This window comes from Eubalaena glacialis, chromosome 7 (assembly GCF_028564815.1).
Source record: "Eubalaena glacialis isolate mEubGla1 chromosome 7, mEubGla1.1.hap2.+ XY, whole genome shotgun sequence".
Lineage (NCBI taxonomy): Eukaryota > Metazoa > Chordata > Mammalia > Artiodactyla > Balaenidae > Eubalaena > Eubalaena glacialis.
Window position 1 is genome coordinate 26,049,136 of NC_083722.1, and position 26,811 is coordinate 26,075,946.

The 26,811-nt window shown below is 36.0% G+C and overlaps 2 protein-coding genes across 9 annotated transcripts in view; both read left to right on the forward strand.

Annotated features, from left to right (window-relative positions):
• PKHD1 (PKHD1 ciliary IPT domain containing fibrocystin/polyductin) overlaps nucleotides 1-26,811 on the forward strand; it is a 446,865-nt gene that overhangs the window by 282,397 nt on the left and 137,657 nt on the right. For all 8 annotated transcript variants that reach the window (XM_061196096.1, XM_061196099.1, XM_061196100.1 and 5 more), the window contains 2 exons: nucleotides 19,144-19,257; nucleotides 21,747-21,834. In XM_061196096.1, coding sequence (XP_061052079.1) covers nucleotides 19,144-19,257; nucleotides 21,747-21,834 — 202 coding nt within the window. The remainder of the gene's footprint in view (nucleotides 1-19,143; nucleotides 19,258-21,746; nucleotides 21,835-26,811) is intronic.
• On the forward strand, nucleotides 4,908-7,352 carry LOC133094420 (ubiquitin carboxyl-terminal hydrolase 1-like). The gene is given in 4 exon segments (XM_061194981.1): nucleotides 4,908-4,961; nucleotides 4,964-6,519; nucleotides 6,605-7,229; nucleotides 7,231-7,352. Coding segments are annotated over 4 exon segments (2,346 nt in total). The 3' UTR covers nucleotides 7,342-7,352.

Consider the following 26,811-nt stretch of genomic DNA (forward strand, 5'->3'; position numbering starts at 1 on the left):
ACTTAAATAAAAACCCGAGTTGCTCTAGGTAGGCTCTGTACTTGAAACTGTTGTACACAATGATGGGAAGACGTGTCCCTTGCCCTCAAAGGAACTACTTTTGAACTCAGAAAGGCATTCTACTTTGCCCCCACAGAGGAGATTAAAAGAGAATTTTCAGAAACAAAAATACCTTATCCCAAAGAAACAATCTCTGATGGTGAGGAAATGTTTAGATATTGTTGTTCAGTAGCATGCAAATTTTAGACTCTCTGGAAGGAGAGACTTCTAGGCCTAACTACCTGTCCAAAGTTTAAATCACTGCAAGAAGCTTCCTGAAAAATTTTGGTCAAACCTCTTCTTGAATGCTTCCAGTGACAGAAAAATCAAACCCTTTTGAGACAACATGTTCCCACTTTTAAAAAGTCTATTAGAATTCTTTCCCTTCTTATAGACAAAGTCTATCTATCTTCCTCTAATTTCTGTTGGTTCAGGTTCTTCTGTTTGATCTATTTAGGACGAGTGTCAAACTCTTTCTTTTGATAGCCCTTCATCTACATTTTATTGAATCTTTTCTTTTTCAGGTTATGCAGTTCCTATTATTTTAGCCATATATAAATCGCAGTTATTTTAATCACAGTTATTATTATGATTATATAATTATAGTTATATCATTTTAATCACAGTTATTATTATGATTATATAATTATATCATTTTAATCACAGTTATTGATGTTTTAAAATAATTTTTATTTTTTGCTTCTATTGTGCCACCTGGAAAATATAGAAAAGCAAGTAGAAAGTTATACAGAAGAAATAAAGTAATCACTTATACTCCCAAATGTAAAGATAGATGCAGTTAATGTTTTGTAGTCCTAAAATCATTTTTTTCCCTACACGTGCATGTGTACATGCACACACGTGCTTTAAAACATAGAGTATGCAGTTTGATAATCTTTTGAATCCTATACTAACAATGTGAGAATTTCCTCAATTCATTCTATTTCCAAGACACAATTTTGATAGCTTTAATATTCCACATCCATGTGAGTCTATACATATACATACCTGCATAATAATTTAGTTAACTGTTTTTCTATTGTTGAACTTCAAGGTTATTTCAGGTTTTGTTTTTTTTGTTTTTCTTGTCCTTGTAACTTACTCTGCATTGAACATCTTAGTACTTAAGTCATTATTTACATCTCTGATTATTTTCTTAGGATAGACTTTTATAAGTGGAATTAATGGGCCTAAGGGTAAGTGCATGCTTTAAGGTCCTGGATGCATATTGTCAAATTGCTTTTCGGAAAGATTTTACAAATTTGCACTGCCTCCACATTTCTGAGTTATGAGATCCCCTCATGCTTCCTGAAATAGTTGCTAAACACACTTGTTTTGTTTAATTCCTCTGAAAGTATGAAGCCAGGGGGAAAGAACTATTCTCCAGATTAAGAGTATAAGCATAAATCATGACTTATTCTGAACAGAGTGAAATGAATATCGCAGAATTGGGCTATATTCATGGGCTCTAAGTCAGACAGCCTGGGGTCACATCCAACCTGGTTACCTACTTGCTATTTGGCCTTAAGTAAATCAGCCTCTGGATGCCTCCATCCCTTCATCTGTAACATATGATAGAACCTACCTCAGAGAGATGCTGAAACCATAAGTATAACAGCTCCTACTAAGTGCTTGGCATATAGTAGGTGTTTAATAAATGCTAGTTTTTCTGTAAGTGTGCCTGCGGGAAGTACATGTCATACTAAATTGGGCAATTGGAGGAGATTTTAATGAAGGAACCATTTACAAAAATCCAAATGGCCTGCGGCAAACCCCAGGGCTAGAAACAGGAGAGTATCCTTATCATCCCTTCCCCTAAAGGAGTAAGAGAAGGAGATTGTTACTGGAATCAGAGATGGAGGTGAAGGCCTGAAGATGGTTGTCAGACAGCACCATGAACTTTTGTGTGACTGGGACACACTCAGTACCCAGAAGGACCTCTGGGAGTAAATACCCACATCTTACTCTCTGTCCTCCCTCGTCTCCTGCTCATGCTACCATTTAGCCAAACCCAACCGGAACTCCGAGTAAAGGAAGACTCATTGATGTCCTGTATCCAGGACAGCTGTGTCCCGGGGCAGTGAGCAGAGTAAAGGAGTTTGGAAATGAGGTGTCAGTGGACGCTCTCCACCACAGATATGGTTTTTCTTTTAAAAGAGCCACAGATTCAACTTCATCCAGCTGATTATGCCAACTACTTCATCAACTCTAATTCCTTCTCTTTTTGCATATGCTGCCTCAAATACATATCTCTACATTGTACACTTGTGTAAGAATTATTTTGCTTTCACTTGGGTTTTAGGGAGACCTAAGTGCAATATTCTTTACTCATCTCTTTTTTTTATTATTTCAATCCATCTTTCCACAGTGAGGAAATCCTTTTGGCTTCTGATTTTTTTCCTCCCAGATTAATATCACTTGCTCATTTGTTTAATATTCTATAAAATTCTCATCCAGTTAACTGATAGAAATATTCAATAAAATTGAGCCTTGTTCTTGTTACTACAAAACTTACTTCAGGTTGGCATCTTCTATTGCTAAGAGTGGTCTTTTTTGTAAGTTTTTTAGGTTTCTGAGGTCACTTATTACTATAATTCAAACTTGTTGCCTGAAAATCTGTACCTTTGAAGGGAAGTGACACAATGCCACTTTCCAGTTTTGATTTATACATTTCAAATCTTATTTTTAATTGTGTCCATTACCAACTATATTTTTATCTATTACTAGACAATAGTATGTTCTTTTTCTCTCTGCTTGTCCATGTCTTCCAGGCTTAAAGGTTGATTATCTGAAAGGAACCCATCTGCCCAATCCTATGTGTATGATGCCTGAAGGAAGACTTTCAACCCATCTGTCCCATTCTACCACACCCTAAAGAAATCCCAACATGAAATAGATAATAAGACTAGTTAGCAAATAAACCTAATAGATGTGGACATTGGCACAGAGCACTGCCAGAGTCTGTCTGCTATCTGATGCCATTTGATCCAAGTCCCAACATTGTGGAATTATATTTCTTGGTGGTTCTGCTTTTAAGGCAACTGGTGCTGGCAAAAGGTATCAATTGACTTTTAGTAGAGTGGAATCATAATGCTAGCATTAGAAAGGAAGTTTAAGATCAAAGCTTTGCTTAGAGGGCTGCAGCTGCATCACAAATGCCAAATTCAGTTTCATTCTTTGTTCAGTGGTTGTCTCATTAGTCTGATAAAACACTTAAGATAAGCTTAAGGTATTTCACTTTTTTGTCCATCCTTTCATTCATCATGTTTTTTGCTCATTGCCTACCACGTGCCAAGTACCACAGGAGAGGTTGATGTACAGAAATAGAAGTCATGAACCTAGCTTTCAAGAGATGTCTCAATAAAGCCATGGAGACAAACAAATAAAAACATAATTGGAAGTGTCACCTCCTCCAATGTGGAGGGGGATTAAAGATAAAAGAAGAGATCAGAAAAGGCACATATTTGTGGATGAGCGTTATACCTTCAGGAAATTGTAGGGAATGGGTAGGTCTGGATTGTAGGATTTATAGAATGGTGGTAGCTGATGAAGCTTCTTGGCCTTATGCATTATGTTAGGGAGTTTGGGTTTTACCATGAAGGCAGTGCACAGTCACTGGGTGGTTTTAAGCAGGGACGTGACATGATTAGATCTGGTCTTAGAGTGATCACTCTTGGCAGTGTGGGGGGATGTGTTGGAAGGGGCACAGTGAAAAGTGAGAAGGCTACGAGGTGTTTCGGAAAAGAAATTGTAAAAGATTGAACTAAGGCACTGGAGTTAAAGAGGAAGAATGAATTAGGGAAGTACTGAGAAAGTAAAAAATCACTAGAACTGCGTGGCAATTTTGATGTGAGGAGAGGAGTTGGTTAGGATACATCTTAGGGTTCAGGTTGGGAGATCTGGGTCCACGGCGGTGCCAGGACAGAACCTCCTTCCCACCACTTTTTAGTTGAGTGACTCTGGTAAATTAATGAGCTTTCTCTCTCTAAAATGGGAGCAATAATAATCATGCTTATTTTATAGAGTTTTATAAAAATTAAGTGAATTAATATTTATTAAAGTGCTTGAACAGTGTCAGCCACCTAGTAAGCCTGTACAGTAGTTTGTTGATTACATAGATTCATATTTGTCAAGTTTAGGTTTCAGTGGGATGTGTAAGTGGTAACATGTAGAGGGCAAATAGATTTATGCGAAAGCACAGGAGAAAGGACTGGGTCATCAGCCAAAATGTGCAATCAAAGCTGTGAGATAGAGAAGAAAAAATGACCAGTGCTGAAATTTTGGCAAAAACCAACCTTTTAAGGTAATGGAGGAAGCTGAGTTCAGGAAGGAGAAAGGAAAAGAAACAGCTGTGAAGGTAGATGGAAAGTGAGAAGAAAATAATGTCTTGTCATCCCAGCGGTTCGGGAGCCGGGCGAGCGGAGCCGCTTCTGGCGCTCCTTGCCGTCCCCGGGTGCGGACGGGGGCGGGCGCGGCCGGGCGCAGCTTCGGGGATGTAGTCGGTGCCGGCGCCTGGCAGGACCGAGCGGCAGCCCGGGTTCCCGCTCTTGAGAGCGAATGGTCACTCCCCTGCGGGGAGGGCGATCCGGCTAGCTTTTCCGTGGGTCGCGGGCCCCCGCGGGCTCGGGGCAGGGGCTCACCTGTCGCACCCGCCCTCAGCCCGGTTAGACTCGCTCTGGGCCATGACCAGAGTTACGGGAGAAACATTTTTGATGTAACAACCCCCAGTGATAAGGACAGCCAGGAGCAAGAAATGGTGTAGCAGAAGATTCGGCACCTGGTAAAATGTTATATCCTAGATATGATTGGTGATTACAAGGTCCCTGTATAAATTAATTCTTGTCAACTCCTTGGGATTTGACAAGAAAATGCCTGGTGTCGTACCTAGTGAAAGTAATGGGCTTTCAAGAGGTAGTCCATCAAAAAAAAAACCAGACTTTCCTTGAAGGTTTTTCAGAAAACGGAAACCAAGAGAGCCTTGGATTTCACAGATTCTCAAGAAAATGAAGAAAAAACTTCTGAATATAGAGCGTCTGAAATTGATCAAGCTGTTCCTGCAGCACAGTCCTCACCTATCAACTGTGAGAAGAGAGAAAACTTGTTACCGTTTGTGGGACTGAATAATCTCGGCAATACTTGTTATCTTAATAGTATACTTCAGGTATTATATTTTTGTCCTGGTTTTAAATCTGGAGTGAAGCACTTATTTACTATTATTTCAAGGAAGAAAGAAGCCCTAAAAGATGAAGCCAGTCAAAAAGATAAGGGAAATTGCAAAGACGATTCTTCAGCAAGTTATGAACTAATATGCAACTTACAGTCCTTGATCATTTTAGTCGAACAGCTTCAGGCTAGTTTTCTCTTAAATCCAGAGGAATATACTGATGAACTTGCTACTCAGCCAAGGCGACTACTTAACTCACTCAGGGAACTCAACCCTATGTATGAAGGATATCTACAGCATGACGCACAGGAAGTATTACAGTGTATTTTGGGAAACATTCAAGAAACATGCCAACTCCTAAAAAAAGAAGTAAAAAATGTGGCAGAGTTATCTACTAAGGTAGAAGAAAAACATCAGAAAGAGGAAATGAGTGGTAATAGTGGCATGGAGATGGACAATATGAGGCATTCTGAAGACGATAAAGAAAAATTGCCAAAAGTAAATGGGAAAAGAAAAAGTGACACTGAATTTGGTAACATGAAGAAAAAAGTTAAAGTCTCTAAGGAACACCAGTTTTTGGAAGAAAACCAGAGACAAACCAGATCAAAAAGAAAAGCTACAGTTGATTCATTAGATATTTCTGCTAAAATAATCCCCAAGTACATTTCTGAAAATGAGAGTGCAAGACCGTCACAAAAGAAATCAAGAGTTAAAATAAACTGGTTAAAGTCTGCAGCTAAGCAACCCAGCATTATTTCTAAATTCTGTAGTCTGGGTAAAATAACAACAAACCAAGAATCCAAAGGACAATCTAAAGAAAATGAATATGATCTTGAAGAGGACTTGGGGAAGTATGAGAATGACAATATAGCTAATGGTTGTGGACTTGAATCTCCAGGGAATAATGTTATGCCTGTTAATGAAGTTAAGCCCATAAACAAAGGTCCAGAGCAAATTGGTTTTGAGCTAGTGGAGAAATTATTTCAAGGTCAGCTGGTATTAAGGACTCATTGCTTAGAATGTGAAAGTTTAACAGAAAGAAGAGAAGATTTTCAAGACATCAGTGTACCAGTGCAAGAAGATGAGCTTTCCAAAGTAGAGGAGAGTTCTGAAATTTCTCCAGAGCCAAAAACAGAAATGAAGACCCTGAGATGGGCAATTTCACAGTTTGCTTCAGTGGAGAGGATTGTAGGAGAAGATAAATATTTCTGTGAAAATTGCCATCATTATACTGAAGCTGAACGAAGTCTTTTGTTTGACAAAATGCCTGAAGTTATAACTATTCATTTGAAGTGCTTTGCTGCTAGTGGCTTGGAGAAAATAAAGAAAATTAAGGGGGGAAGTGCCATATATCCTTCACAGAAGCACCTGAATATTAGTACTTATTTCAGTATTCTTTGTGTTTGATTGTTATGGTGGTGGACTTTCCAAGATCAACACTCCTTTACTGACACCTCTTAAACTGTCACTAGAAGAATGGAGCACAAAGCCAACCAACGACAGCTATGGATTATTTGCAGTTGTGATGCATAGTGGCATTACAATTAGTAGTGGGCATTATACTGCTTCTGTTAAAGTCACTGACCTTAACAGTTTAGAACTAGATAAGGAAAATTTTGTGATCGACCAAATGTGTGAAATAGGTAAGCCAGAACCATTGAATGAGGAGGAAGCAAGGGGTGTGGTCAAAAATTATGACGATGAAGAAGTGTCAATTAGAGTCAGTGGAAATACCCAGCCAAGTAAAGTTTTGAACAAAAAAAATGTGGAAGCTATTGGACTTCTTGGAGGACAAAAGAGTAAAGCAGATTATGAGTTATACAACAAAGCATCTAATCCTGATAAAGTTGCCAGTACAGCATTTGCTGAAAATAGAAATGCTGAGACTAACAATACTAATGGGACCCATGAATCTGATAGAAACAAGGAATCCAGTGACCAAACAGGCATTAACATGAGTGGTTTTGAAAACAAAATTTCATATGTAGTGCAAAGCTTAAAGGAGTATGAGGGGAAGTGGTTGCTTTTTTGATGATTCTGAAGTGAAAGTTACTGAAGAGAAGGACTTTTTGAATTCTCTTTCCCCTTCTACATCTCCTACATCTACTCCTTACTTGCTATTTTATAAGAAATTATAGAGTGAGTGTATTTTCCTTGCATATATATTAAACAGACCTGGACAAACATCGGTAAATTGATTACATCAAAAAAGTCTTTAGCTTATCTTTTGAAGCTGTTGGATATTATTGGTGTCTCTAGGTTTTTATATAAATAGTGAAATTTGAATTATTGAAAACCATGTTAATTTTTAGAATTCATTTTCCTTAGTGGAGACTAGTGATTGATGCATTAGCTTCTGGGAACAAACTTGTATAGGTTCTTAACTGAATTATTCAAAATGGAAGCATTTAAGCACTTTGAATTTACACCTATCTTTTGTGTTTGCTTTTTCAAATAAAGTGCTTGTATTTGTATCTCCATATTTTGGAGTAATTATCCACACGATGTTTATAGGTTCTGTGGTTTTTCAGCTAAGAAGCAGAATCTCATTTCAGTACATTTAGTTTTGTAAGTCATGAAGCCAAATCTTTGATGGGCTGTATTAGAGGCACATGTATGTATTCACAGTAGTGCACATTTTGTGCCTTGAATCACTTTGAAAAGTGTCTCAGAAAACCTGAAGAGTCAGTCCTCTTCTATCTTCACAAGAATTTTATATGTATTTATGAAAATGATTCTGTACCCTAGTAAATCTTTTTCGGCGTGGACTAATTTGTATCTCTTCATAGTCATACTCTGCACGATCTGTATATAATGCATCGAACTTAGAGGTGTGACCTTAAATTTAACTTTTTTTAAAAAACCAGGAGGTCAATAAAATTTAAACTGCTTAACAACTATGTAAAAAAAAAAAAGAAAAAGAAAAAAATGTCTTGAAACAAAGGAAGAAATTTGCAAGAAAGAGGGAGTGGTTAGTAGTATGATATACAGCGGAGAGAATAAAGAAAGCAGGAAAGGAAATTGTCCATCTTTTTTTTCTTTTTTAAAATAGTGGCTGTCAAATATAGTGTTTTTTTTTTTCATATATAGTTTTGATAGAAAATGTTACTTTGCATGTTTTTTTAAAATTCTTTTTTTTTTGTTTAGGCTTTTTTTTAAAAACATCTTTATTGGAGTATAATTGCTTTACATTGTGTTAGTTGCTGCTGTATAACAAAGTGAATCAGCTATACGTATACATATATCCCCATATCCCCACCCTCTTGCATCTCCCTCCCACCCTCCCTATCCCACCCCTCTAGGTGGTCACAAAGCATGAGCTGATCTCCCTGTGCTATGCGGCTGCTTCTCACTAGCTATCTATTTTACATAAAATTAATTCTTATTGGAGTATAGTTGCTTTACAATGTTGTGTTAGTTTCTGCTGAACAGCAAAGTGAATCAGTCATACGTATACATATATCCACTCTTTTTTAGATTTCCTTCCCATTTAGGTCACCACAGATCATTGAGTAGAGTTCCCTGTGCTATACAGTAGGTTCTTGAACAAAGAAAAAAATTCGACACAATACCTGAAAGACAGTAACTTCTAATAAGTTTAATGCCATTTATCTATACTTTAACAACTTCATTTTTTGGCTTAAAATATAGCCTTAAATACAATTGAACAGATTCAATCTCATGTTTGAAATTGAACAGTTGTCTATATTAAGAGTGATGTCATCAAAACTTTCTATGCTTTCATGAGTAACAAACTTTCTTTTCTATGATAAAATGGAGCAACACAGTAGATATTAAGGAGAAAATAGATTTGCCCCTGTCTCCATCCCCTTCCTCCTCTCTTCCCTCACTTTCTCTTTCATTGAATGCCAACTCAGTGCCAAGCATTCTTCCTGGGACTTGAGTATTCAGCAGTGAGCAAGACAGGTAAGATTCCTGCGTGCACTCTTTTGTTGGGGAAATAGACAATGAAGTAGTAAAATAAATGGGGAAGATAATTTTAGATGGCAATACATGCTCTGAAGAAAACTAAATAGAGGAGTGAGCTGAAGAGAGGTGTTGGCACCATAGATTAGGTAGTCGGTAAACACCTTTCTGAAGAATCAGTGTGACTGCAGACCATAGAGCCAAGAAAGAGCTAGACTCACAAAGATTTGAACAAGAGGGTTTCAGGCAGAAGGAAGAGCTGGTGCAGAAGTCCTGAGGCAGAGCCAGGCATGTGCTTTACATAGTTGTGAGGCAGAAAGGCTGCCATGGTAGCTGGAGACTAGTGACAAGTAGGCAAGAGTTTCACAGTGTAGGATGGATTTTAAGCTATGCAGGGTTGTTTTCTAAAGCGATGAAGAACGCAAGTGATTCCAAATTGTGCTGAAAATTGCTACTTTTTGATAATCTCATGCATATGACTTTAAGAAGACAGAAATTAGTGTAGGACCTTCATGAATATGGGAATTCTAGAAATCTGGATTATAAATCTAGTTTAGCAAGTCATTATACAACTTCTGGAAAATTCCTCAATAGTGGATTTATAACTGTGATATCTCAGACCTCAGAGATTATGTGAATCATCTGTATCATTGTATGGATAATGGAACTGAGATCCAAAGAGATTATTGATTGGTTCCAAGGTCTCATAGCTCGTAAAGAGCAGGACCAGGATTAGAGGTTATTTTAGTCACTTCAAATACTTGTCCTTCAAGCCTTTGCCCAAGGACTACCTTTACTATGGGCATTTTCCATTCAGTAGGTTTCAGTGTATCTTTTCTCCTGGTTCATTCTGTCATTCATATTGTCATTACTGCATTCATTTTACTGTTATGAAATGGTATGTTTTCATGAATGTCTTCTCTGTATTAGATGATAGGCTTCTTTATAGAATTTTGTAACCCTAGTACCTTGTGCATAGTAGGCTTCTGATAATGTGCTGTGTGACTGATTAGTGTATTGATAAATGAATGGACACATCTAAGTCTGTCCTTCAGCTCAATGCCTTTTTCTTGTAATACATCCAGTCTACTGACACCTAAATGACAACATCTGTGAGGAAGGACTTACAGTGTTAATGTATAAATGACCACAATGTTTCCCCCCTCTCACTACATGAAAGAAATGAACGGGCTAAAAACACATTGAAAAAATTGATGATCTTATACAAATCTAAATTTTATTCTGTCTAGGAGAGGAAAGCTAATAAAAATGCCCGACTCAAAGCCTGTTCAATAAACATTGGTTCATTTAGTGTTTTAAATGTTTGTATTTCTTTGCACAGGAATAGCTGTCTGAACTCATCCTTTTCACCAGTGTCCTTTTTTAGTTGAGACATCATTTCCATGCTTTAATATGCGTCCTTTGTTATCTTAGATATCAGTGATATTAACATGTTATTGATCCAAATGTGCAACTCAATAGAAAGTGTTTTAATCTTATGCATACTTTTAAAATTGCAAATGGAAAATTCTCTTGTGATAGTTTGTAGGAGGATTTCAGAGAGGGATAATCAGTAATAATATATGTGTGTCTTTAAAACTTAACAGAAGTCTCCTTGATCCCTAAGTAAACAATACATGCCCCACATTTCAGAGTCCCTGAGGACTCAGCAGTGCATTGTTCCTTCAGCCTGTCACAGCCAGGTCACATGATGCACTGCCTAGTCACTCAGTAATTATGCTAGGAACTGGGTTTTTATCCTAAAACTTGTCACATATTGTTTTGCAGAGCCAGTGATGTGTATTTGTCAGCCCTGTCTCACATTTGTAGCCAGGAGCCTAAGGTCATCATTAGCCCATGACTTTGATTGTCAGGAAATGAAGTACTAGGTGTATAGAAGTTTCTTTCATTGCTTGCATGATTGGGACTTTCTCAATCCTAAAGAAGAAGAAAAATCCATACACAGTTTATTGCCTTCCAAACTGACAGTTCTGTAAGGCTCATTGGATGATTAAGTAATAAGAAGGAGACAAACCAGAGAAAAGTGTAGATTAAAACATATCCTCCAGCTTAAAGACACAATACCCAGTAGTCAGACTCATTGAGTAGCCAGAGAGAATCTTGTGGTGATGTTTGTTTAAAAATAATATATTAAGTGAAAAAAACAAACCAAACAAAAATATATTCTTTCAAGTTTATGATTAAAAAATAATACAAATTAACCACAAATTTAATGTGTAAATATAAGTGTACATAGATATCTGTAAAGTAGATGGTTTATAAGTTAGCTAATATAGATCATCCGTCAACAAATCAGTTTCTGTTTATACTGACCATTCTCTAATCAAACTACTAGTTAATAAGAAGGTGAAATCAAAGGGATGTGATTTTTAAATATCATACTTACTTAACTCTAAGGGCAAAAGCATAAAACCTTTGTTCTTTACAGGTTCAGGAAGCACTAAACTCCACTTCTGTGAGTTCCTAAGAAGATTGGTAGCCAACAGTTAAATAATACTTATTTCAAAGTTAGATCAAGCATAGAAATATCTGTTTGTTTTCAGATGGATATTAGTTCTCTGACAAATATCACATTATTCCTTTTTTTTTTTTTTTTGGTGTGAAACATTTTTTAATTTTTTCCATTAAATTAACTGCGTACAGAGACAGCATCAGGTGGGTGCCAGGGTCCCTTTTTGCACTCATCTCATCTCGTCTTCCCTTTTTTTCCCTCTGCCCTATCCCCAGGATCCTCTCCATCCAGTCAGTGCTCTCTGTGGTCAAGTCCACGGAAATTCCTGTCTCTAGTACAGTTCTAGGAGGGCAACTGTGAGACCTCTCAAACCTTCATTTTAATTGACTAAGGCCTTTTAGGGTCTTTAGAGTGTAGCACCTACAAAATAAACACACAGACACATTTTAAAAACAAGAGTTTTTTCCTGCAAATATTGCTCTCCTCCTATAGTACAACTCGGGTATATTATTTTACTAAAGACCTTCTGCTCACCCTGTGTGAGAAAGCGAAAGATTCTGGGGAGAGGGCAGGGAAGATGAAGAAAGAATGGAGTGGTAGCTGGAGATGCAAGTCATGTCCAGAGAGCATTTCAGGAAATGGAAATAGCATGTTGAAGGCCCCAGAGCTGGGAAGCTGGAACATTTGTGGAACTAAAATAAGGCCAGTGTAACTGAAGCTTTGTTAGCAAGAGAGAGAATGGTTTGTGAGATAGAGCTGAGAATCAGAGAAAGCAGAGCATCATGGGTCACATTAAGGAGCTTGACCTTTATCCTAAGCAAAGAAAGGGTGGATGGTTTGGGGGAAACCAGAGGGAAGGCAAGTTAAGTAAATATTGTAAAAGTTTGGTTAAGAAAGATTGAGAAGCTGGCCCATGTATCACATTTTTCTTAAATGTATATGTATTTTTAAGCAAAACACGGATACAAGAAATAATCCTTCCATCTTGTTGGGTTTGTCTCTACTAAACACAATTGTAGTAATCATTTTACTTTAATATTTTAATATTTTCTAAATCAGCATTTCCCAAACTATATTTTGGACTCTTGAACTTCTATCACAATAACATAAAATTCCTTAGAAATTTATTAATTATTTTAAAATGATTAAATAGTTAATTATATAATAAATAAAAAATTGTTAAATATTAATTATTTTTTCATGGAAAAGCTAGATAATTTTAAGCAAACAAGTGAATGAATGAATGAATACTTTATTTTCTTGGTTAGAAAACTCTTATGAGAGTATTTGAGTTTAAGAGGAATTTAATTGTGTTTCCTGCAGTTCCTTGGTCTGGACATTCAAGTAAGTGATCACCTAATATTTTTACCTTTGAAATGTCTAGTTTCTAGTACCTTAGGGATAGGACATTACTTGCTAGGAAGAGCTTGCCTTCTTTCTCTTAATTTCCAAATTTAAACATTGATTTTAAAATGTTTCATTTCTCTATTGTTACTACTACACTGTTATTACTACTAAGAGCCAACATTATTTTTCTTAATTAATTAATTTTTATTTTTGGCTGTGTTGGGTCTTCGTTTCTGTGCGAGGGCTTTCTCTAGTTGAGGCGAGTGGGGGCCACTCTTCATCGCGGTGCGCGGGCCTCTCACTATCGTGGCCTCTCTTGTTGCGGAGCACAGGCTCCAGACGCGCAGGCTCAGTAGTTGTGGCTCACGGGCCTAGTTGCTCCGCGGCACGCGGGATCCTCCCAGACCAGGGCTCGAACCCGTGTCCCCTGCATTGGCAGGCAGATTCTCAACCACTGCGCCACCAGGGAAGCCCCAGAGCCAACATTTTAAGAGCATGTATTATATGCAGACCCTGCCATGTATCTTTAACATGTACTAAATCATTTAAGCCTAATTAAAAATGGATGCTTTTACTGTGCCTATTTTATATGAAGTTGCAGAAACTGAGGCTTACAGAAGTAAATTAGCTCAATCTTATTTATGAAATTATAAGGGTTTTTATACATGTTGCAAATATGTGAATGAATAGGTTATATATTAACTTTTATTTTAATTTCTATCAATTGTTAACAAATTGAGAGCCCTCCTCATCAATGATAGAAATTTGTCAGCTTGAATAAAATCACTCTCTGAGGGGCTGGAGATTATCATTTGATAATGTCTACTGGTTATTCTTATAACCATGTCTTATTTCATTGGGCTGAAAGCCCTTCCACCCTCCATTGTTTTTTTTTTTTTCACATGGGATTGATTTTGTTGAGGAGGGTGTTTTAAGGCTAAGTGGGTCAGGTATACACTGGGAATTAAAAGCTAATTCAGAATAAAACAGGCTTCACAATTTAATTGATTTATCAGTGTTTGTCCAGAATGTTCTGGAGGCTCTACTCTGAAGAAAATAGCTACAGCAAGACATGAGAAAAATAGTCATGCTTCAGTTGGAAGCTCAGCTTCCAAAGTCATCAGTGTAAAACTTAGTTCTGAGGGCAGGAGAAAATGTGTAAAATTGATATTGGGGGTAATTTCTTAACCTATCTTTTATGGGCAATCATGATATTTATGGAATTTCAAGGTTAACTTGGAGGGAAATACAGATTATTTAGAAACACAATTTGTTGTTTTGGATTCAGTGAACAGGACCCGACAAAAAGTTTATTAGGGAGATGAGTCTAAAATTTTGGTCAATATTTATTAAATACATGCAGTTTTTTTATACATCAGTTATACCTCATTAAAGCTGTAAAAGAATTTAATGCGTTAGAGAAGCAGAAAAACAAATACAATTTTGATCAGTTTCCATTCTATTGATGAACAAGTACATATTGATGAGTGTCCTTGAAACATAATAGTTTATTATGAAATATGACACACACGTTCAGAAAAGTTTGTAAAGTAAAAACTACAAGTTCAACTAAAAACGAATCCATTCTAGTGGGTATGTAGTGGGATCTCATGATTGTTTTAATTTGCATATCTCTAATTTTTAATGTGATTTGAGCACTTCTAAAATTTTTATTTTCTGTTTGGTATCTTGTTTTGTGAAGTAGCTGTTCTCATGCCCTTTTTTTTTTTTAAATAGATCTTTATTGGAGTATAATTGCTTCACAATACTGTGTTAGTTTCTGTTGTACACCAAAGTGAATCAGCTATATGCATGCATATGTCCCCATATCCCCTCCCTCTTGATCCTCCCTCCCATCCTCCATATCCTACCTCTCTAGGTCATCGCAAAGCACCGAGCTCATCTCCCTGTGCTATGCTGCTGCTTCCCACTAGCTAACTATTTTACATTCGGTAGTGTATATATGTCGTTGCTACTCTCACTTCGCCCCAGCTTCCCCCTCCCACCCTGTGTCCTCAAGTCTACTCTCTATGTCTACATCTTTATTCCTGCCCTGCACTTTTAAAATGATGAATTATCTTTTTTATATTGATTTGTTGAAGTCATTTATATACTTTGGAATGTACCTTTTGTTGGTCATATGTGTTACAAATACCTTTGCCCACTCTGTGGCTTGCTTTTTCACTCTCTTAATGGTATCTCTATATAATTGGAAAACCTTTATTTAATACAATTCAGTTTATAGACCTTTCCCAAGATGAATTGTACATTTTGATTGAACTATTGTAGGCGAGTATATGCGATATGGTTTTAATTCTTTTAAGTTTGCTAAATTTGCTTTAGGGTCATCATATGACCAATATTTGTGAATGTTTTATGCAAGCTTGAAAAGAATATGTATTCTTTGTGAGTCTAGTTTTGCATCTACACATATTATGTTATTTGCTAATTGTATTAGTCAAAACTGTTGCATCCTTACTATTTTCTTGTTTATTTAATTTGCCACTGTTATTTTTGGTATATCTGCTCATTTTTGCTTTATTCTGAAGCTATGATGCTAGGCACATACATACTTACTATTCTTATAACAGCGGTGTCTTTTTTACTGTGGAGTATCCCTCTTTATTTCTAATTGTTTTCTGCAAGAGGATTAGTTAAAATTACCTAGTTCACCATTTTGGGGACAAAATAGATGTGAACTTCGCTGGAAAGACACAGCTCCTTCTCTCAGGGAGTGTACTGTAAAGAGGAGGCAGTCTGATAAAAGACACTTACAGTACAGTTTTGAAGCACTGAGGTCAAGCATGGCCTGTGTGGTAGCCCACAGAGGGCTACTTAACACAGACGTAGTTGACAAGGAATGCTCCCAGAGGAGGTGGCCTCTGAGCTGGGTTTGCTCTTGTTTGGGGACTCGGTTTAGGTGGCTCAGCTCTCAAGCGTGGCAAGGAAACCGGGGCGCAGGTGGCGGGGAAGGAAGGGGTTCTAAATGCACAAAGCTGTTCCCAATCATTTGCTGTTTCAAAGAGTTTTCCGATGTCCGCTATTGTAAATAGGTAGCACTGCAGTGGAGAACTTTGAGCATTAACCCTTGCCCGTGTTCTATACTATTTCTTTAGGACAAGTTCCTCGAAGAAGACTTACTGCAGCAAGAGGTGCGGACATTTTTATGCACAAAAAGGGGCATCTAGCTCTAGGTCATAGGAGGCTTTTAGAAATAAATTATAGTGGAGCCAAGTTTTGAGGGATGATTAGGAGTTAGACAGGATGAAAGTAGGCATATAAAAGCCTGGGGAATCTCATGGGCACAGAGGAGGGTGGAGGTAAATAATTCAGTGTGGGCTGGCTTAGTCACAAGCTATGGAGAGTCGTGCTAAAAGAGTGGACTTAAATGTAAACTAGGTTTATATTTGATTCCATCAAAGAAGTTCAGTTAATAAAATCATATAAAGTCCTTTTCCCTTTTTCTTACCTTTGAAGTTCATGGAATCCATTTGTACCATATTCCTCAAATCACTATAACCGTTATCTTTTATATACCAGAACTTATTTTCCTTCCATCTCCCCAGGTGATTTTAGCATCTGGAACGTATTCTGTTTCCCCTCCGTTGCCCACCATCATCCTAAGTTGTGACAACTTCCGTTTACTTCCTTCCTATTCCGCTACGTCCATGTGTCCTCGGATGCGGCTTTTAAGTCTAAGCCCAGCTTCCCCACTTTTTAGCTGTGTAATTTCTGACAGGTTCTTTAACCTCTCTCTGTCTCCGTTTCCTCATGAGAGCCTCAACAATATCCTTCACAGGGTTGTGAAAATTAAATGAAATCATGTATGCAAAAACACCCGGCATGTCTCGGCAGCATGACGGACGACAAGGATTTCCCCTCCATTATAAGTATCTGCATTCATCCAGGTTGAAAATGCCTTTTGTTACAGTTTAGAGCAGCTTGAAGCAGCTTTAAAAAGGAAAATCAGAGAAGAACTGCATGATCCCGTGAGCCTTCTCTTAGCGGTGGCTCCTTTCATTTAGGGACAAAGCCCAAGCTGGTGAGAGCACCTCACCTTTCTTTGAGTGCTAGATTTGAGAATAAAATGAGGCGTTCGGACTTTAAGGCTTTCCATTTACCAGCTTTCACACATTTGAGAAGCACTGCATTTTCATGTTAAAATAGTATCTATTTCCTTCTCTTAGGTCACTCTTGCCCTCTTTCTGCTCCGTCCCTATTCTCCATCTTTCCCTTCCCCCACATCACAAAAAAGAATACAAACTCTGGTCATTTCAGATACCAAAAGATCACGGCAGGCTGACTAATTTTGCCCAGACTTTCTGTGAAAGCTCCACATGTGCTGCCGTTTTGGGTTGCATAATTGATTTAATCTCTGATTTTAGAGGAACACTGAACTCTTTTCGTGGGACTCTGCATACGTTTCTCTAGGGCAAAAACTGTCCTACTTTTTTTCTCTCTGGTATCTGTTTAGTGCTAGACCATTTTTCCCCAAGAATCTAAACTATCCTCCGTGAAATAAATGAAATCACAGTTGGAAAACGGCTTACTGGCCAGACAAGAGCTATACCACGCCCACTTTCTCAACATTCTGCTCCTCCCCACATCCCTTCTTTCTGCTCTCGCACATCTTTGTTTTGGCTAAGAGGATGTGTTAGTCACTCAGCTGAGGATTGGCGTTACCTACTTGGAGCCACTGTGTACCTTAGCGTTTTATTGGGAAAGCACATGCTGTGGGGTCCAATCCTTGCATGCCCGTTGGCCTACTGTGTGACTCCAGGGAAATTTACTTACCCCTCTGAGTCTTACTTTCAACAGTCCCTGTAGACCAATGGCTGTGCAGGCTGAACTATAGAGCTAGGTATGTAGCAAGCTGGAAACTCACACCGAGCCTTTGGCTAACCAGGTATATATGGGGTGCCAACTGGGGAAAATGATTTTATGCCCCTGAAAGACCACTTAGCCAAAAGCACAACCAGGCAATTTTAAGTTTCCATTTACTTCATTGTACCATATTTGGCAACCTCATTTTGGGTTATGTTTTCAGGAATTTCTAAGTGGAAAGGCATGTTTGATAGCAGATGTGTTTTGTCAACTTCTCCAATCCAGTATATAGTTTGGAGACAATCTTCTCACTAGTTGCTTCTTAAAAAAGCTAATGCTTTGTAATATTTTATGTACTCTAAGATACATTTTCTGAAGAAAATAATCTTTGCTAGGTCCATACTCAGAAACACAATTTTAGTAATTTCCCCAAATTATTCTCATACTGTGAAAGTGACCAAAGTCTGCTGTTTACATCAGCAGATTAAGGTCAAAAGTAATTCCCAACTGCTATTTGAGTATCACAGCTTGAAAGTTGTGTCCTTGTACTGCTGAAAGAATTTAGGCTTAGATAATAACCTATTACTTGTTTAATAAAACACAGCATAAACAGACCATTGTTCAAATTCAGACTGTTACTTACTAGTTGGATAAATTTGGACGAGTCCCTTAACCCCTTAGCCTCATTCTGTATGAATATTTAACACTGAGATAAGAATCATATTTACTTCTCAGGTGTGTTGTGAAGATTAAATGCTAAAATGCATGTAGAGCAATGTGGGGATCCAGCCGTAGACAGTGTATCAATCAGGTTTTGCTGTAATAATGTTGTGTAACAAAGAATCACCAAGTCTCAGTGGCTCACAACAACAAATATTGATGCCAGACTTGGTTTGACTTGGTTCCAGCTCATGGGTTCTATTCGAGTCTGCTGTGTACGTCTCTTCATCCAGGCCCTAGAGGTTATTTAAGGAATTCTCCTTTCATGGCAGGGAACATTATTGCAAGTGATCTGGTGAAACTTGCCAAGCATCTTAAAGCATCAACTCGGAATTGGCATTACTGTCACTTCTATCTGAATTTCATTGGGCAAAACAAGTCATGTGTCCAGGCTCAATATTAGTAGGTCAGGAAAGGATACTCTGCCCTAAGAAGAGTGAATATTTGCTGAACAGTAATCCAATCTCCCTCAGAGAAGTTTACTGCATCTCATTTTTCCACCTTTTCTTTTTTCATCTATGAACACTGGCTTTTCTCCATCTAGTCTACTTTATAGCATCTATTTTGCATTCTCAAAGTTACATCACAATTTCCCTCTCCCTCCTTAAATTTCAAATTAATTTACATGATATACTTTTCTTGTAAACAGGTACTTTAGAAAATCCCTTAGAAAAAGAAAAAAAGCTTCTGATTCTCCTTAGAGCTTCAGAGGGAGTCTTTTGTGACCGTTTCATTGGAATTCGTATTGATCCAGGAACAATTGGTAAGAGTATAATGCAGTTTTTATTAAAAATGAAATGTGTGTGTATTTCTGATAGGGAAGTACCATTCATAGAACACCTACTAAATTCCAGGCAGTCTTCTAGAGAATTTATTATTTCACTTACCAGCTCTTCTGTAAGGAGTATGCATTTTACAGATGTCAAAACTAAGACTCAGAGATGATGAACAATATGCAGAAAGCCACACAGTTTTATACTGTCAGAACTTAGATTCATATCCAGATTGGTCACACACCAAAGGCTGGATGAAGAGTCTGTGTTATCAACTTTAAATACTATGTGGTTATTGATTTATTTTTTAAACTGATAGGTCTATAGATTACAAAGAAACATTTACTGTTGGCAGTTTCTTCCTTTGATACTGCCACAATACCAAATCCTGTTTTATTTTATTTTAATGTTTATTTATTTATGTATTTATTTCTTATTAGTCATCCATTTTATACACATCAGTGTATACATGTTAATCCCAATCTCCCAATTCAAATCCTGTTTTAAAGCACAGAAGAGCACAGAAACTAGGACTGGACTTGTATAACTATGATGTAAGGGCCACGCAATAACTTACTTTTAAGGGAAAGGTATAAGAGGCTTTTTATAGATTTCTAGCATTTTAAAATTTTCTTTGTATGGTAATCCTAATTTTATAAGATTTCAGTGACTCAGTAAAAACAATCATGTTAAGATGTTTTGAAGTTTGGTAACCTAGTTTCATAAAGTATAGCCATTGCCATATAATACTTTGATAGTGCTTTATTGTTTTCAAATGATTTTTCATATATGCTATTTATTTTATCTTTTTAAGAATATGAGGTTAAGGAATATTTTACTTTTTTCAAGTTGACAAACTAGATGGATCACAGCAGGAGCATGGACTCTTTTTGCCTGTGGTGTCCACTCTGTTCCAGGGAGCGCCATGTTGAACTAGACTTTGTGTTAGGAGCATATGAGGGCGCCTGTCTTTATCCCCAAGGCCAGCTGTATTGCCAAACAAGTGTTTCTAAAAATTTCTCTGATACTAAATTGAAAAAGGAATGAAATGTTTGTCACTGAATGCTTAAAATTTGGTGATATCATAAGTAAATAACATATTTTAATCTCTTCAAGTATTATAATCTCCTTGAAACAACTAAGAAATGGTGTCATTTTACAGTTAACCTTTGGTGATTGGGAATGATCAAGAAATCTGCTTTCTGGTAAATTAAAGGAAATAAACTGGTTTTGGTTAAAATCTTTGTAGTTGGAAATTTCTCTAAATTATTCCATGTTACTCTCCTGTCTAGCTTACTTAGCTAATAGTGATTAATTTTTTGATGATGATGATGATATTATTATTGGAAAGATTGATTCCAGGTCATGTCCTAAAAGTGGGAGTATTTTTTCCATTTCCACTAATTCTTATTTTAGTTTTATTATCTTCTGAATTTTTGCTGAATTAGAGTATGGTAAAATTATGGATGTTGACTTAAACACTTGGTTAGGTTCTAATTAACTGAGCTTTTTTAGTTCACATTGGATGAAAACCCAAGGCATATTATTTGTACCTTACTGGTTTTTACTTCCCTTATACATTTTCTGCTAAAATTTGTGCAATCTTTAGATTTCAAGATTAGTGATTTGCAATAAAATGGGGGTGCACTAATCCAGGGGTATGAAGACAATCAATCCATTTGGGTGCAGGAAGAAAATATTAGAACTTTTATTCAAACATGTATGAATATATTCATTTGTATATATGGTTATTTATCTACAAACAAATAGACATGTGTTAGGTGTGCATGATCATAATTTTGTTACTGCTTGGGTTCATGCTCAAAACATGTTTAGACCACTAGAATATGAGGAATTTTGCTTCATGTGATTTTAAATGGCAATAAAATGTGTAAGAGGAAAGACCTGAAGGAATAAAACTGGACTGCATCAAGCATGTCCCTGGTAAGACTTTAATTTATGAGTCTGAAATAAATTATATTTTGAACAAAGGAGCTAGAGATTTATCCTTTGATATCTGTAATACAAAAATATCTGAGGTCCAGCTATGGAAAACAAAGCTAATAGCAGCAAATCTCTTTCCTCAGGAAACAAAATTAACTTGCCTTTGGAAAGTCTACTGTATAACACAAAATATCAAAACCAGTTAACTTCCAACAGAATTGCAAATGGTTTGGAGTCACTTACTGGTAGAAATCTAACTAGTTAGCTGGGAATAGACCATTAGAGTGGTCTATTTCCCAGCTCTTGGATTACTAGATGTGGTGTAGCATTCATTTCTCTATAGCTTTTGAGAGAATAAAAATGTTTCATAGCCAAGTGAGATATTAAGTGTTCTTTTTCTGATAAGGTGGACATCTTCATATATAGTTTCTATATCATGTATCTTGCACAATAAGCTCTCTAATGAGTTTTGCTTATGTGGCTTTAATTTCTTGGAAGGATTTTCCTATCCAACTGTTGCTTCTTTTATTTTCAGGGGTGTTTGGGAAAGTTCAGCTTCATAGTGCTTATCCTAAGACATCCTGGACACATCTTGGGGCTGACATTGCCTCAGGCAATGAGAGGTAAGGAATGAGAGTAACTTAAGGATGTAGTTTTTGGTTTGGTTTGCTTCTGCTGGAGGTTTTGTTACAATATGAAATTAAATTTTAGATTAAGGATCATAATTCAAGGATGAATAAATAGAAAAATAAAAGGCTAGAAGGAATTTAAAATATTCTCTGTAACATAATGGAAGAAGAACAAAACAAGCTAAAGGCAGGGGGGATATAATTTATTTAAGGAGTAAATTTTAGATCATACATGTTTTCTGCCACCAATAAATCTTTAAAAATATGAATTCTATGAGATAATAGATGAAATATAAGGAGGGACCACAATGTCTGAATTGAAATGATAGCTGGTGAAGAGATAGATAGAAATGAAATAAGAGTGAGATGAAGCATATAAAGAATCTTACGGAATTTAAATTGCAGTAATAGAATTTAATAATGCATTGGAGGCAGTAAAGAATGAAATCACCACTGCGTCAAAGTGAGCAGGCAACATGAAGAAATTGATGGAGTCTACATGAATGAAGAAGACAAAATCAAGAGATAAAAATAATAAAAGAGAAGGTATTAGAAATAGAGAACAGAAAATACAAAGCACATTTTGATAACTGCTCTTTTTAATGAGTCCAGAATAATGACAACACAAAGAATAATTAAAACTTAACTAAAATACACATAACAAACCTGGGATTATTCTTATTTAATTTGAAAAACATCGAGAATAATGATAGATACATATCCTCACAGTACAAGAAAAAAAGTGAAAAAGTAAAAGAAAAACAAAAAGGGACATAAAGCTTGATAACATTAGAATTTTCTACAACATCAAATGTAGGAAGATAGTGGTGCAAAATCTATAAATGTTTAGGGGAAAAAAAATTATAAGCAAAGGCTTGGCTTGTAAACATAGACCCTGCCAAAATGCTGTTCACATGTGAATGCAAACAAAAGATTTCTTTTGCTTTGCAAGAACTGAAAAAAATTCAAAAATGTGTTATAATAAAGAGATTAAACTGAGTCTAAAATTTAAGAATACAAATAAAATTCAGGAATTGTGTAAAGGTAGATAAAGTATAGATATCAAAGGCAAGCATTGGAATAAGTTAAATATAATACTGTAACTATGGTTATTAAAATAAGACAAATTCTAATTGCTCTTATAAAAGAAACTACATAAAATCTGAAAGTTAATGTATTAGTCAGGGTTCTGTTTCTATAAAATGTATATAATAGTAGGTTATATGTGTATGTATGTGTATGTGTGTATATATATTATATACAGTATATATTATATATAAAGAGATATGTTTCAAGGAATTAGCTCATATGCTTAGGAGAGCTATAAGTTCAAAATTTTGTAGGGCAGGCTGGCAGGGTGCAAAGACTTGAGCAGGATCTGATACTATAATCTTGAAGTAGAATTTCTTCTTTTTCAGGGAAACTTCAATTTTGCTTTTAAGGTCTTCCAACTGATTGATGAGGCCCACCCACATTATCGAGGGCCATCTCCTTCACTTAAAGTCACCTGATTGTATATGTTAACCACATTTGCAAAATACCTTCACAGCAACACTAAGCTTCCTGTTTGATTGAATACCTGGCTACTATAGCCTAGCCAAGTTGACACATAAACTAACCATCACAGGTTATAATTCTCAAATAAAAATCTAGGTTTGAAATTGGGGACTGTAGACACAGGAAACTGGAGATGGAGCATAAGAGAGCCATAGGAAGTAAATATGTAAATATGAGTTAATTCTAACAGAATTTAAAATAGGACATATACCTTCCAAATCACCAGAGAGAAAAAAGAATGAAAGAAACTATAAAATGAAGGGTGAAATACAGAGAAGACCGTGAAATAGTAAGAGAACTAAAACAACAAAAAAGGTACAAAATGACAATAAAAGTAAGAAAGTAAGACTAAATCTGCCAATTATAAAAAGAAAATATGCTTGTTAAAAATGATCCTATATAGAAAAAAATAATTAGTAATGAAAAAAAATGTAATCATAACTTTTTTTATCAGAGGAAAACAAACCAGTTCAGAAAAATGTTTAGTTAAATATTGGACAAAATGAATCCTTAAAATAAAAATAAAATGGAAGCAAGAACTTCAAAATTATTCACAAGAAAAGTAAAAAATCAAAATGAATACATTTTTCTATTAATAAAGACTTCAATCTTCAGTGAGACCCCAGTAGTAAGGAAAGTTTTATACCAGATAACATAATATAGAAATATATAAAGTAAATCTGTAAAAAACATGAGAGGAAATTAACAGAAACAAAAATAGTAATGAAAGTAATGAAATTTACTTACCTCTTTCAGTTTTTAACCTTTAGATTAAAATTATAAAGAAAATATTAAGAAATATAACCAATATAATAAAGGCAATTTAATTTGTATATATGTATATCTTTACTCCAATATATATAATTAAAAACCTTAATAAATTTTAATAAACAGAAATTATATATTGATACAATATAATCACAATAAAATAAACATGAAGATTAAAACAAAATTTTAGCCAACAACCTTAATCTCTTGCAAGATGGAAGAAAAAAAAGATAAACCCTCTCCTACATAACTTTTGTATCTAAGAGGAGATCAAACCTTTATCAATAGACTACTTGGAAAATAACAGTAATGAGAGTATTGCATGAGAGATGGCTATACGTGTCATCACATTAAATGCTTTCATTGTTGAATAAGAAAGTACAAAATAAACAAAGTTGTCAATGTAAGAAATCAGAAACAAAATAACCAACAAATCTAATGAAATCAATCCGTACCTGATAAAGGCAGAAATTGATGAATTACAAAGTAGGAAATTAATAGACTTGATTTTTTTTTAGAGGTACTGGTTTAATCTCTAATAACGAACCATACAAAGAAAACAAAATGTAATTCAGAAATGGGGATTCAACTATAATAGCTATCAAAGAGATTAAAATTGTAATCTAAAAATATGTATATCTATATAGTGTCATTCTGAAATTAAAAATTTATATATAGAAATATAAATGATTGGGACTTCCCTGGTGGTGCAGTGGTTAAGAATCCACCTGCCAATGCAGGGGACATGGGTTCAAACCCTGGTCCGGAAAGATCCCACATGCCACGGAGCAACTAAGCCTGTGCACCACAACTACTGGCCTGTGCTCTAGAGCCCGCGAGCCACAACTACTGAAGCCCGCATGCCTAGAACCCGTGCTCCACAACAAGAGAAGCCACCGCAATGAGAAGCCCATGCACCGCAATGAAGAGGAGCCCCCGCTCGCTGCAACTAGAGAAAGCCCGCGCACAACAACGAAGACCCAATGCAGCCAAAAATAAATGAATAAATTTTAAAAAAAGAAATATAAATGATCATAATCGGCTAAAGAAGAATAAAACTGAAAGAACCAATAACAGCAAGACATAACGTTATCACAGATTTATTCCCAAGAATACATTTGGCTCAAGTAAATTTATGTCATGTTTTTCTAGCCATTCATTTAGTCATCAGACATTTATTGTGTTGTACAATCTATTCCATAGCATAGGAAAATATGTGAAGCTTTCCAATTTGTTTTAGCAAGCAAGCATAAAGTAATTTATAAAACAGCTGCTAAAGGTAACTCAAAAAAAGAAAACTGAGGCAACATCCAAGTCATATCCTAAATAAAACAGCAACAAATGAAATCCAGTAATTTATTTTTTTAAAAAAGAGTGTGATTTATTCAAGTAAAGAAGGATGGTTCAAAATGAAATAATTAATTAATATAATTTACCTAAACAAAAATATAAAGACTAAGAATCTGTTCAGTTTGATACAAAACAGAAATGCATTTAGCAAAATTCAGCTTGCATTCTTGGAATAAACAGTAAATTAAGACTGTAAGGATACTTTTTCTTCTAAAAATAGAACTACCATACGACCCAGCAATCCCACTACTAGGCATATACCCTGAGAAAACCATAATTCAAAAAGAGTCATGTACCAAAATGTTCATTGCAGCTCTGTTTACAATAGCCAAGACATGGAAGCAGCCTAAGTGTCCATCAACAGATGAATGGATAAAGAAGATGTGGCACATATATACAATGGAATATTACTCAGCCATAAAAAGAAACGAAATTGAGTTATTTGTAGTGAGGTGGATGGACCTAGAGTCTGTCATACAGAGTGAAGTAAGTCAGAAAGAGAAAAACAAATACCGTATGCTAACACATATATATGGAATCTAAAAAAAATAAAAAGGTCATGAAGAACCTAGGGGCAAGATGGGAATAAAGACACAGACCTACTAGAGAATGGACTTGAGGATATGAGGAGGGGGAAGAGTAAGCTGTGACAAAGTGAGAGAGTGGCATGGACATATATACACTACCAAACGTAAAATAGATAGCTAGTGGGAAGCAGCCGCATAGCACAGGGAGATCAGCTCGGTGCTTTGTGACCACCTAGAGGGGTGGGATAGGGAGGGTGGGAGGGAGGGAGATGCAAGAGGGAAGAGATATGGCAACATATGTATATGTGTAACTGATTCACTTTGTTGTAAAGCAGAAGCTAGCACACCATTGTAAAGCAATTATACTTCAATAAAGATGTTTAAAAAAAAAAAAAAAAAAAAAAAAAAAAATATAAAGACTAAGAATCTGTTCAGTTTGATACAAAACAGAAATGCATTTAGCAAAATTCAGCTTGCATTCTTGGAATAAACAGTAAATTAAGACTGTAAGGATACTTTTTCTTCTAAAAATAGAACTACCATACGACCCAGCAATCCCACTACTAGGCATATACCCTGAGAAAACCATAATTCAAAAAGAGTCATGTACCAAAATGTTCATTGCAGCTCTGTTTACAATAGCCAAGACATGGAAGCAGCCTAAGTGTCCATCAACAGATGAATGGATAAAGAAGATGTGGCACATATATACAATGGAATATTACTCAGCCATAAAAAGAAACGAAATTGAGTTATTTGTAGTGAGGTG